This window comes from Ambystoma mexicanum, chromosome 6q (genome assembly GCF_040938575.1).
Source record: "Ambystoma mexicanum isolate Mex_15411 chromosome 6q, UKY_AmexF1_1, whole genome shotgun sequence".
Lineage (NCBI taxonomy): Eukaryota > Metazoa > Chordata > Amphibia > Caudata > Ambystomatidae > Ambystoma > Ambystoma mexicanum.
In genome coordinates, this window is record NC_090937.1 from 52831381 (window position 1) to 52844124 (window position 12744).

A 12744-nucleotide genomic window follows, 5' to 3' on the forward strand; every position below is an offset into this window, starting at 1 on the left:
TCCATGATTGCTCATGCCATTGAGATTGCTGATCTCATTCAGACCGAAAACCTCGACTTCTTGGCCATTACGGAATCCTGGCTTCATGCCGCTGCAGGACCTGCCATTATGTTAGCGATCCCTTAATGGTTACACCATCCTAAGATCAGACCGAAGCGAAGCCCGTGGAGGAGGCATAGCCCTTGTTGTCAAATCCAACCTATCTACCAGGATAGTCCCAGCTAATGACGCTAAATCCTGTGAAAGCCTAACAGCCAAATTAGCTATTAACAACTCCCAAACCCTCACCATCCACTTGATTTATAGACCCCCAGGCCCTATCGGAACCTTCGAGGAGGATATCTCCACCACTCTATCTCATAACCTAAAAAATTAATCACAGGCCATCCTCTTAGTGGACATTAACCTGGGCTTCAACGACCAAAACGACCCACATGCAAACAGAGTGGTTAACCTACTCTCTGAACTAGGCTTCTCACAAAGAGTACTTCACCCTACCCATAACAAAGGCAGAATACTTGATTGGGTGGCAGACCACAATAGCAACGCCTCCATCGTATCGATCTCCCCCCAAATCTGGACAGACCACCACCTTCTAACATTTGCTCTAGAAACGGACAGACCTACTCCTACCTTAGCCCAGCCAGCTCCGTCCATCCCGACAAGGAATAAGAGAAACATCACCCCAGATAACCTACTCCCGCTCATCCTCCCCACACTCAACTCACTACCAGACAACCTGGACCCCGAAATTCTAGTGAATGAGTATAACAAAATCATGGCCTCTGCACTGGACTCAATTGCACCACTCAAAAGGAGACAAAGCAAACCTAAAGCCCACCTCAACTCCTGGTACACCCCCCTACCTGAAAACACTCCGCACTGAAAAAAGAATCTGAGGTCGCATGGAAACTACAACCTTCTGAAGAAAATAAAATCACTCTGAGGGATACATCTACCCTCTACAAAAAGGAAATACCATCAGCAAAACGAGAAACATATAACACTGGAATAGCCCAAGCCAACTCTAGCATGAAGGAACTCTATCATCCTGAAGGAAATAGAATCTCCTATCCCAGTGCCAGACAATTGTGTCAAAGAAACTATGGTGCACCAATATTCAGCTAGCCTTAGCTAACAAAGTGTCAACTCTCCAATCTAAAATTGACAAGAAAAAAGCCTCACTCAGCCTGGATACAAATCCTAAAATGTCTATCACCCCCCCCTAAAAATAACACTGACACTCCTCGCTTCAAGTTCTCCAAGGTTTCTATTATTGAGACTGAAAAAATCATTCTGTCACTCAAACCATCAAACTGTCAGAGGGACCAATGCCCAGCCCAACTGATAAAGGATGCAGCCAGAGACCTGGCTCCCTTTATCTCAAAACTCATTAACGCTTCATTCACAACAGGATCTATACCGAGCAACTTAAAAGAATCTTGGGTTCTCCCACTGCTCAAAAAACAGACGCTAGACCCAGCCATACCCACGAATTACTGTCCAATCACCACTGTGCCATTCCTCCTAAAAATTATAGATAAAGTGGTGTACTCACAAATTCAGAAACACCTTGAAACCAACAACCTGCTGGGAGCACGGCAGTCTGGCTTCCGTCCCCAGCACGGGACCGAAACAGCCCTTTTAGATCTAAAAGCACAAATTGACGAGCTAAGGGCTCAAGGAAAACCAGCCTTACTCCTCCTTCTGGACTTATCAGCTGCATTTGACCTTGTTGACCACAAGGTCCTTTGTAGGCATTTGGACATGGCTGCGTACTTCTCTGAAGAAGCCACAGGCTGGATCCAATCCTTCCTCAATAATAGGACCATGAGAGTCGTCTCCACCACCGCAGCAGCAGACTCCATCCCCATTACATGCGGCGTGCCCCAGGGATCTTGTGTTTCTCCTACACTCTACAACATCTTCACGAAGCCCCTTTTCGATGATCTGGACCTTCTTGGTATCACCTACACTAACTATGCAGATGATACTCAGATTCTCCTACCACTTACTGGTGATTATGATAAGGATTTGGCCTTGGTGAACAGGGTGTATCTCATCATCCAGGCATGGATGGCCACTCATGGACTATGCCTGAATGATGACAAAACTGAAATCATTATCCTTGGCACACCCGCTACCCTCAAAAAACTGGGCCCTAACTGCTCCTACTTTAATATAGATAATAACCAAATCACAACCGCTCACGCGGTAAAAACTCTGGGTTTCTACCTGGACTCTACCCTCACTTTCAACAAGCAGGTGAACGCGATGGCTTCTGCCACCGCCTACACCTGCAAATTGATAGCAGGCAAACCCTTCCTGTCAAACAATAGGTGCATCACACTGGCGAGAGCGCTCGTGTTATCGAAGTTGGACTATTACAACTCGCTCTATATTGGGGCCAACAAGGAAGTTATCAAAAGAATTCAAATCTTACAGAATAATGCGCTTAGAGCAGCATTAGGCATTCCTAGGAGAACCCACATCACCAAACTCAGAAGGGCCAACAACTGGCTTTCTACTCAGGAGAAAATCCATCTAAAAGTGGCCTCACTTGTTTACAAATGCCTAAACAATGCCGCACCATGCTACCTCTCTGCGAGATTCACGAGAACTAAACCAACAAGACTCTCCAGATCCGTTAACTCTAACAACATATCAACACCCAGATTTAAATTGTCCAGAGTTGGTGGCTGTAGCTTCCTGGTTAAAGCAGCTCAACTTTGGAACTCCCTACCACCCACCCTGCGGAAGAACCAACCTTACTTCACCTTCCGACACTACCTTACAAGGTGGATTAAAGACGCAGATAAATAACAGACTACCATCTTGCCTGGACTTATCCTGTCTCTCTCCACTTCTGCATTTTGCACACACCTACTACCTAGCAGTTACTGCCTGCTTAAGTAGAACTGTAAATACGTGCACCAGCACTCCTGCCTGTTGTGTATATTGTGTATTTATATTCTTTGTAGATTTCTTGTTTCTTTCTGCCATGTGTTTTTCCTGTAATTAAGCTGTAAGTTGTCTTATAAAATGCGCCCGGTTACCCCTGGGTCTGGTGCGCAATACAAGTAATAAAAACAAACAAACAGTGAGCGTGGCGGTCTGAACTGTGGTGGTTCGGGGCGAATTCCACGCAGTACCCGTGGGCGGCCGTCTTTATAACCCACTGGTCTGAGGTTATCCCCTCCCATGCCGCGAGGAAAGATGTTAAATGCCCCCCCGACCGTGGTGACATGGGAGGGGACCCGGATCTTTTGGTCATTTCTGACCAGAGGCTGCGGTTCCTCTGGCGTTAGGGCCTTTACCTCTGCCTTTGCTGCGCCGCTGACCACTAGGTGGGTAGTAGGCGGAGCTTCCTGATGTTTGTCCAGAGTTATAGTTTCCCGTGATGTAGTTGTTCTGGTTTGCATGGGACTGCCCTCGAAAGACCGACGAGAACCACCTCCCCTTTGGGGGGAAGGTTTCCGAGTCATTTGTTGCAAGGACTTAAGAGTCTCATGCTCTTTCTTGGCCTTCTCCAGGGCATCGTCGACCGCTTTACCGAAGAGATTGGTCTCTTCAATGGGTTTGTTGATAAGAGCAGCCTGTGCTTCAGGCTTGAAACCTGAGTTGCGAAGCCAAGCGTGCCACTTGAGTAGCGTGCCCTGGGCCAGAGACCTGCCTGTCTCAGCATTGTCCAGAGTGCTTTTGATTATATTCTGATTTACCTGCGTGCCCTCGGCCACGATGGTGAGCGGTCTGGACCCAGCGGGTTCAGGAACCTCCTGGAGACCTTTTTGTACAAGGTTCCATTGTGAGTCTGCATAACTGGCCAGCAGCGTGGTGTTATTCGCTATGCGTGTGGTGTATGCAGCTGCCGAGGTAACATGCTTACCTAGGGCGTACAACCTTTTGAGGGGCCTCCCCCGTAACAAGGGGTACCCCGCCCATTTCCGGGTGGTAGGGACCACCAATGAGTCGGGGGTGGCGTGGCCCTTAATATATTGCGGGTCCGAAAGAGCTGGCTGAAATAGTTTTTCCACTCTTGGGTTAACTGGCGTGACCAGGGAGGGGGCCATTTGGTCGTCTACAGGCGAAGCTTGGCGAGCCGCGGTGGATGGAGGAGAATCCAGGCATAGTACATCAGTGTCCTGATCTTGCGTGGGGAGCGTCCATGGCTCTGTTTCCACTTGCTGGGTTTCCTCCCAGTTGTCCATGGCATCCGCCTGGTCGTCAGTATAGTCCTGCAGGAAGGAAGGGTCTTCTTTGCTGTAGATGTCCTGGTAAGTGTCCATCTGGACCACATCTTTATGGTGGACAGAAACCAAAGGCTGAAAGTCAAGATTATCTTGGAAACATGAAGCAGATCTAAAAAGAGGGTCTTCACAAGATCTTTTAGGGGAAGGATGCTCAGAAAACGAGAATCCTTTCAAGACGATCCATGCACCATTTGATTTTCTCCTTTGTCCACTTAGAAGAACCAGAAGGGCCCAAGGGTGGAAAAACATTGTCTTCTGCCCTTTGGCGTCCAAATTTGTCTCCAAGGGTGTTGGACAGAGGCTCCCGACTATCCTCGTAGGTTTCGAGAGTATCAGGGCACCATGGTGTCTTTAGACTTGTCCACGGCACTGCGTTTCGACGGTGTAGGTACCAGCCCTAATGCTGAAGTAATTCTCGCGATACTGTCTTCAATCTCCACTGAATCAGCGTGAGTTAACGGCATAGAAGGCCCATCAGTAGATTTACCACCTGGGGAAAGGCTAGGAGGCCTAGTAGTGGGCTTTGAGCCTACTGGGCTTTAGGGGCCGTTAGAGCGTCGAATGACCATACTTCATCGTGTAAACCTGATTTAGGGGTAGCGCCCTTGTCTTTGGAGTGCCCAGTCGCAAGACGCTGCTGCGGATGCGGGGAAGGCTGCTGATCTACCCGATCAGAGGAATCCACTGAAATTTTCGAGGGCCCTGTTGGCGCCTTCACCTTTTTTGAGGGAATCGTCGAAATCGGTGGTGGGGTTGTGTACTTTGGGTTTTTGTATGCCCCTGTCGCCGGGTGTTATCCCTGAAGCGAGACTTGCGTCAGGCCTTGAGGGGTCGGGAATGGGCGTGGCAGACCTAGAAGTGTCCGCCTCAAGGTCTAGGACATCCGATACGGATGTTTGGTCATCGGAGGTGCCCCGTCACTTTCGGCAGCTGTGGCAGTGGGGGAGGAGGGTTCAGCCACGACATACTCTATGCGGCCCAACGCTTTACACAGCGCGCCTTGAGGGCCTTAGGCCGAATGAGTTTACAAGCCGCACACCGCTTCTCGTCGTGATCTAAGGGGACTCGTCTTTCCATGGGTAACTGACCCTACACTTAAGGCAGAACCTAAATGGAGTCCTTTCCATAGCAAAAGGTATAAACAAAGATGACCAAACCTAGAGGGCAAAGAGTGGGAAGAGGAAAGATAACGAAAGATATGGCCACCCCGACCCCACTCTCCCTACTGTGTAGGCTGGATAGAAGGCCAGGCCACGTGGCTGCCTCAGTCGCCGGATCCTAGGCACTGAAATCCACCGCCGTAGAAACTCCTGCAGTCTTCGTCGAAGTTCTTAATCGCTGTTGAAGTGACTTATGGGGGAATAACCTACAAAGTCGGTATAAAGATAAACAAGGTCTCTTATGCAAGTTCTCTGCTATAGGGCGACCAGTTATCTAGGCGGAGAAAAAAACAATCTGAGGGACCCTCGCACGTGAGGGATTTTGGGTACACTACACGTCACGATAGGGATAGTGTTACAGACACGCCTATGCCGACGTCCCCCTTAGGTCCCCGAAAGACAAGATGCTACCCCCCGGTTTACCACTGGATATCGGAACATATTAACAGCATGCGATTCTAAGCATGCGATTCTAAGCAGATTAACTGATTTGCAGTGATTTGCTCACTGCTGAAAGTGCCGCAGGCGAAACGTTCGCATGAGAAAGGTGCAAACTACCAAAAGTTTGCACCTTTCTCATGCGAACATATACAAACTCACACCCACACACAACACACCCATAACACCCCACCACCCACACCCACAGCACACCCCCACTCACACCAACACCCCCAACATAAACAAACCCCACTTACCTTCATCTTCACGCTGGGTTCCTGCAGCGCCAGTTCCCCTTCACTTCTGTGATCAGGAACCGGCGCTGCAAGGTCCTTTTCTGTTTTTTTGTTGTAACGGAAGGCTGCTGGGGTGTCCCCTGCAAACCCCGCTCACTATACCATGAAGTGTGGCGAGCGGGGCAATGCGGGGGACACCCCTGCAGCCCCCCCCCCTTTTTTTACAATGCTACCACCAAAGGTTCGAACCTTTGGTGTTCAAACCTTTGGTGGTAGCATTTTTAGAACTTTTGGTCATTGCGACCATTTATTTTCAGTAAAATTGGCCTAGACCGATTAACTAGCATCAGAAAAGTCTTTCCCTTATTCTTGGAGCATGAGTGTTCAGTGGCAGAAGGGGGGGCACTAGGGTCTAGTGTTCAACAGGCAGGTCAGGAAAGTTTAAGTAGTAAAGGTCAGAGTTTCTAAGGAAGACTGTTCGAACAAGTAAGTACTTTAGAGTTAGTTGAGGGTCCAGTGGAATTCACAGAAGACACCCTTAGAGGATTCTAGCAGAGGACTGGATGCACTGGACGAGAGAACTCCCAATCCCAGAAAACGCCCCAAAACCGCACAGAAATCAAGAGAGACTTAAGGTAATACCTAAGCAATCACAGAAGAAGATTTTGCAGCAGGAGAACTTCAGGATCTTCAGCCAAAAGCCTGGTTGTTGAATTCCTTCATCAGGAAGACAGCAAGAAGCAGACCACTGGAAAGACTTTTGCAGCAAGGCTCACGGGTAAAGCTCTAGGCAAGGTGTTCCCCGCGGCTGGAGGCGGCACTTTGGATTTGGCGCCTTTACAGGAGCACAGAGGACGACAGAATATCTCTGGTCGGATTCTCGTCGTTTGCAAGGTCCAGCACTCTGGTGAGGGGAATTGTCAGACTAGAATCGTGTCTCTGGCTATCCAGCAGGATGCCCATGAAGTTTCAGTGAGATTCGGAAGACTGTGCACTGCACAATGGCTAAAGGTCCCAGGGTATTGAGGTATTGCAGCCTGCAGGGTCGCAGCACAGTGTGGGATGGCTCAAAATGCAGGTCTTCTCGAGTCTGGTGGGTCTCACCAGGCTCTGGGTTGGGGGTCGTCGTTTTCAGAGTCCCCAGGTCCATTGGAAGGAAGGCGAACAGCAGGCTCCGGTTACACAGCAAGGTCTCCAGTCGCTGGAAATCATTTCAGCCGCAAATTCTTCCATCTTCCTCTTCGGTTTTGGTTCCAGTGGTCGACTACCTCTTCAGCTTCTAGGAACTTTTATGCAGCAACCCAGCCAATCAAACAGCCTTGCAACATTCATTTTTGTGAGGGGGGGTGGGAGGTGGTTTGGCAAACCTTTCAGCCAGCCTCCCAGTTTGAACTGGAATCTCGCACTCAGGCTGGAAGACAAAGGGCTGCAGAGTTTTCGACTTCTCCCCTCTTACTTCCTGCCTTCACAGACACTCTGCAGCCTGGGTGTGGAGTCAACCCGACTCCCGGCGAAGATACAAATCACACAAAGGAATTTCGTGCCCTGGATCTCAGGGGAAGGAACAAGGAAGGACAAGGAACACTAAAATGGCGAAAAAAACAAGACAGGTCATTTTGGTAAAAATGAGCACCATGGGTGCCTTTACTGTGGCTGTGCAAACAGCCCGCTGTAAAGATGCACCAAATTAATAAAAAGGTTCACTGCCACCAGCCATTAAAGTTAAGTTTGTTCTTGTAACATACATGTTACATTTAAAACGGGATACTCTATCTCCTCAGCATTCCACATAAAGTGGGGGTGCAGGTCTCACCTAAAAGTGTAAAAGGGATGATCCAAATATCATTTCTACCCTTGGGAACTGTAGTTCTCAAGGCTAATCAGAGAAAGTTAAAACGGGAACCCCTAGGGCAACCCACCAACAACAGGCAATTATTGCCAAAAACTTGTCCAAGAGGATAATATTTAAAAGACACTATTATGGAGAGGCTTAAAAATGCCACCCACAAAAAGAGTAAAAGATTCTTTGAGTGTGGGAAAAGGTTCTCACACACAGAGGTATAAGAAAAAATAACCCACCAGTAAAAGCAAAACGTTCTGGGGTTGACACAGGTCAGGAAAATGAATCATTACTTTGAACATTTTACCCAACAGTGTGCTACAGTCCAACATCCTTGGGGTTGGAGCATTATGTGTGTGGTTCGGTCTGAACTGGAGGTGGACAGAGGGATGGCTTACTGGGTAGGACTGGGGCCTTTGACACATTCTACTCTCACAAACCATTTTTAATAGATAGAAAAAAACTCATGTTGTTAGGCAAGATTGTGTGCAGTACCCTTTGGGTTCACTACAGCAACCTTGACCTCCTGGCAATAGGAACCCAACCTTTGGTATAGGTCTGTACTAGACAGGCTGGTAGTGTTTCTGAGCAGCCAGGCGTATCTCAAGAGGGGTCAATTTGAGCAGTATGATCTTTACACAGGGGTTCACAGTGACAAGTATTCAAATAAACTCTTACACTCAAGGTTTCTTGATTAAACAATTATTAATTTAACAGTCAGTTGAATAAGCCTTATTCAGAAGGGGGCAATATAATAGTAAAACACAAATAAACTAAGAGTGTATATTTTGGAGTGTATCTAAATCTAAGTACCCATTTGGGATGGCACACAGATTATTCCTACACCCTGAGATGACTTAAATAACTAGGACACTGTGGACATTAATATATCGTTGGTACATTTGGAGCAATACTGAGATGGGTGTCAAAGAAAAGGGTTCAAGAATAAAACAATAGTTACACAAATATTCTGAAGCAGGTAAGTACTTTTTAACCCTCCAATGCAAAGTAAATTAACCCTTTCCTGGAGGGAAAGGTAAAGCACAAAGTCAGAGGTAAGAAGAGTCTTTCAGGGAGCCAGGTCAGCCAATGTTAAGTTAGCAAAAAAAGTCTTGGTGACCTGAAGCACTTCTTGCAAGTAAGTAAAAGTCTTTCACAATGTTTTAGAAGTCTTTGTAGAAAAAGGTAGAATCAATGAAGGCCACAAGCTGGGAGGGAGGCTTGTGATGTGCAAAAGCTGCAAGCAACTCTGCAAAAGCAACCAAGACAAGTATCAACTGAGAACAAGTAAGGCTACACAACAATAGGTAAGTCCCCTTAGTTTTACAGTACCTTTGGTTAGAAGAAATGGTTCCAGTTGGCTTCTGTTCCTATTGTTCCTGGGCTTCAGTGGTAGGGACAAGAGGGAGGACTTCTTGGGGACTCCTGCAGTGCAATGGGACGGTCAGCAGTAGCAAAGGGCAAACTTCAATTCAGTGGCACTTCGCGGCTTCAGCTCCTCGCCTCTTAGCAAATAGCACCACCGCGGTTCTCGGCTACCACTATGGACTTTCCTTGCATCTGGAGTCCGGCACTCTGTGAGGTGGCTCAGGCTTGGTCAGTCCTGCTTCCTGGAAGTCCAGAGGATCTTCCTGGAGCTTGGATCGGACTCAAAAGTGATGCACCCAATCTAGTGATCCTCTCCCAGGCACTTCGGTGGCAGCAGCAGCAGAAGTACAGCCAGCTTCGAGAGGCTGTCCAGACAAATTCACTTTGGGGTGATTGGTCCCACCAACCCAAGGGGAGAAGTCATCCTTCCAGGGCTGCTCTAGTCGGTGCAAATTCAGAGCTTCAGCACTGCAGCAGGGCTTCACCGGGAAAACCAACGGTCCAGGAGTTGCAGCAGGCGTCCCTTCCAAGTTCTTCTTCGGATTCCTTAATCCAGTGGTCGGCTCAGCGTTCCAAGCCAAAAAGCCTTGCCTTTTATGCAGGTTTCTCCCATTCATTCCAACCTAGCTGTCAATCACACAGCAGGGTGGCTGTCCTTGCCGGACAGCCAGCCGACCAATCACCTTTCAGTGAATTCCTGTAACCAAGGGGATTAAGCACAGTGAGTTTCGGGCACCTCCCTCACTTCCTGCCCCTGCAAGACACCCTGGAGCCAGAGGCGGGCTTCACTTGTGAATCCGGGCAAAGACAAAACGAACAAAGGGACAAAACCTGGTCTGGCACGCAAAGTAAATCGCAAGAAGGACCTTTCCAGCAAGAAATGGCGAAAAAGACGACCGGGCACATGGGTGCCTTATTGCAGCTGCAAATATAGCCTGCAGTAAAAACACACAACGGTAGTAAAAAGTAAACCACTGCCACCAGCCATTCATTGTAGAAAGGGTAACATAAAAATGTTACATGAGAAACTAGATAAAGGGGATACTAAGTAACCCCTCCAGCACCCTATTGTAAGCCAGTGTGTGTCGGGTCTAGAAAGTTACAAAATGTAAGTAAAGTCAATTTCACTTCACTGCTCTTGGAAACAGTAGTTATCCAAGAAAAGGTATTTAAACTTTGGGGAAATCTGAAAGACTTCCCTGTGCCACTGCACTGAAGGTGCGGTGTGCCACAATGTAAAAAGATGATGCCTACGGGGAGTTTGTCAGACTCCACAACCAAAAGAAACAGATTCCAAATCACAGAGAAAATACATGAGAGAGTGGGGAAAAAGGGTCTCTCTCCAGGTTAACAATTAAAAAGTTCTAAAGTCCAGCAAAAGTGCTGGGGGTCTCTAAGGTAGAAGGGAATTAGCAAATCTCTGAGCATTCTCCCTAACACATGTTAAAAGGTGGTGGTAAACTAACAAAAAGAAGGCTAGCCACACCTTACAAAACCATGAAAGAGGCAATATCCTAAAGACAACAAGTGTGGTCAAGCACCCATGTTCTAATTCTGTCTCCCATTTGTCTGCCTTGCACTTATCCAGACAACATTTATTTCATCCCTTTAAAGTAAGCCAAAAGTTCATTAAAATAAAAGTGCTTCATTTGCATTTTGACCTCACCCTGGATAGCGTTTACCAAATTGGAGCTGCAGGGCTTGTATTATTTTGTTCTGAGCATCGGCATCTCGAACATGGAGAACATTTTCACCTGTAAAACAGCAACAAAGCATATTAGAACGATTTTCCAAGTGTGAATTGTAAGCACTATGAAATCATGATTTTCTCACCTCCTGCCGCATCAAAATGTTTTCATAAACCAAAGCTGCACATTTAGCCAAATGTAATGAAGGCATGCTTATTATTTTGTAAAGAACGGGCTTGAGCATGTTAGAGGACAGTTCAAGAGCCAGTTTTCTTTTTTATTATTTTGTATCATTATTAAAAGGTGGCAATAGCCACTACAGATACCCATGATGTATAAAAGAAAAGAACAAGTTACTTTCTTACCTGGTAACGTTCTTTCGATGGGATGGTCCAACGACATATTCCATATCTATGACAGGTAATGTCCACAGCTGTGCTGCTTCGGAAAATCTTTGGCGTCTGCGTCCTGCGTCGATGACATCGATGCGCCGTCCGAGGACCTCCTCCGACGGCACCCGATGTGATAAGTAGGACGCACAACGCCCATAGCCTCAGTTATAGTTTTTTCCCAGAATGCGTGCCACCAGTTTTCTGCCAGTCAGACACACAAGGCCTTGCGGAACGCAAGCTGCAATCGCAAAAGAAATTCTGCAGCAGGGAAGGCAGGGAGGGAGGGAGGGAGCGATATGGAATACATCGTCGGACCATCCCATCGAAAGAACGTTACCAGGTAAGAAAGTAACTTGCTCTTCGAGGGGATTGGGTCCTCCGACGTATTCCATATCTATGACAGACTCCCAAAGCAGTACCAAGCAAGGAGGTAGGAAACAATTTAGAATACAAATTTAGCATGCCCAATCAAATTGCGGAATAGAGAACTGCCTTAGTCAAGGCCAGATCTTGCCCTCTGATGGAATCGAGGGAATAGTGACGTACAAAAGTATGTACTGAAGCCCAGGTGGCTGCATCACAGATGTGACTAATAGGAACTCCCCTCTGCAGGGCAGTAGACAAAGCCACTCCTCTGGTAGAATGGGCCCGCAAGCCAGCCGGAGGGTCCTTACCTGCCAAGCGGTAACACTTGGCGATAGCTAAAATAATCCGACGAGACAGTCTGTTTCGTCACAGCTTGTCCCAAACGCTTTCCAGCGTAACCAATGAAAAGTTGATTGTCCACTCTGACCCGAGTCATGCGCGAGATATAAAAGCTCAACGCTCTCCTAGGATCAAGCCTATGGAGCCTCTCCTCTTTCTTACCAGGATGTGGAGGCGCATAGAACGCCGGAAGAACAACCTTCTGGCTCAAACGAAATTCCGAAAACACCTACGTAAGAAAAGAAGGACGAACTCTAAGGACAACCCTGTCCTTGTGAAACACAGTGAAGGGTGGCTTAACTGAAAGTGCCTGTAACTCACTCACTCATTCTGCAAGCGGAAGTAACCGCAACTAAAAACACCATTTTCAGAGTTAACAGCCTCAAAGGGCAAGAATGTAAAGGCTCAAACGGAGCACCCATAAGATACTTAAGAACAAGGTTCAAATCCCATCTTGGCACCAAAAAAGGTGACGGAGGGAACACATTAGTGATCCCTTTCAAAAACTGCGAAATTGAAGTAATCTTAAAATAGGAACACTCTTAAGACGAGCACTTAAAATATGGACAGCGCCACCAGGTAACCTTTAATGGTCCCCACTTGCAAGCCCCTGTGGGCCAAAGAAAGCAAAAAAGAAAACCATGGGAATGCTGCATTCAAAAGGATC

At 47.4% G+C, this 12744-nt stretch overlaps 1 protein-coding gene across 4 annotated transcripts in view; it reads right to left on the reverse strand.

Moving 5' to 3' along the window:
• GNE (glucosamine (UDP-N-acetyl)-2-epimerase/N-acetylmannosamine kinase) overlaps nucleotides 1-12744 on the reverse strand; it is a 540721-nt gene that overhangs the window by 221856 nt on the left and 306121 nt on the right. For all 4 annotated transcript variants that reach the window (XM_069630467.1, XM_069630470.1, XM_069630469.1 and 1 more), the window contains one exon: nucleotides 10959-11046. In XM_069630467.1, coding sequence (XP_069486568.1) covers nucleotides 10959-11046 — 88 coding nt within the window. The remainder of the gene's footprint in view (nucleotides 1-10958; nucleotides 11047-12744) is intronic.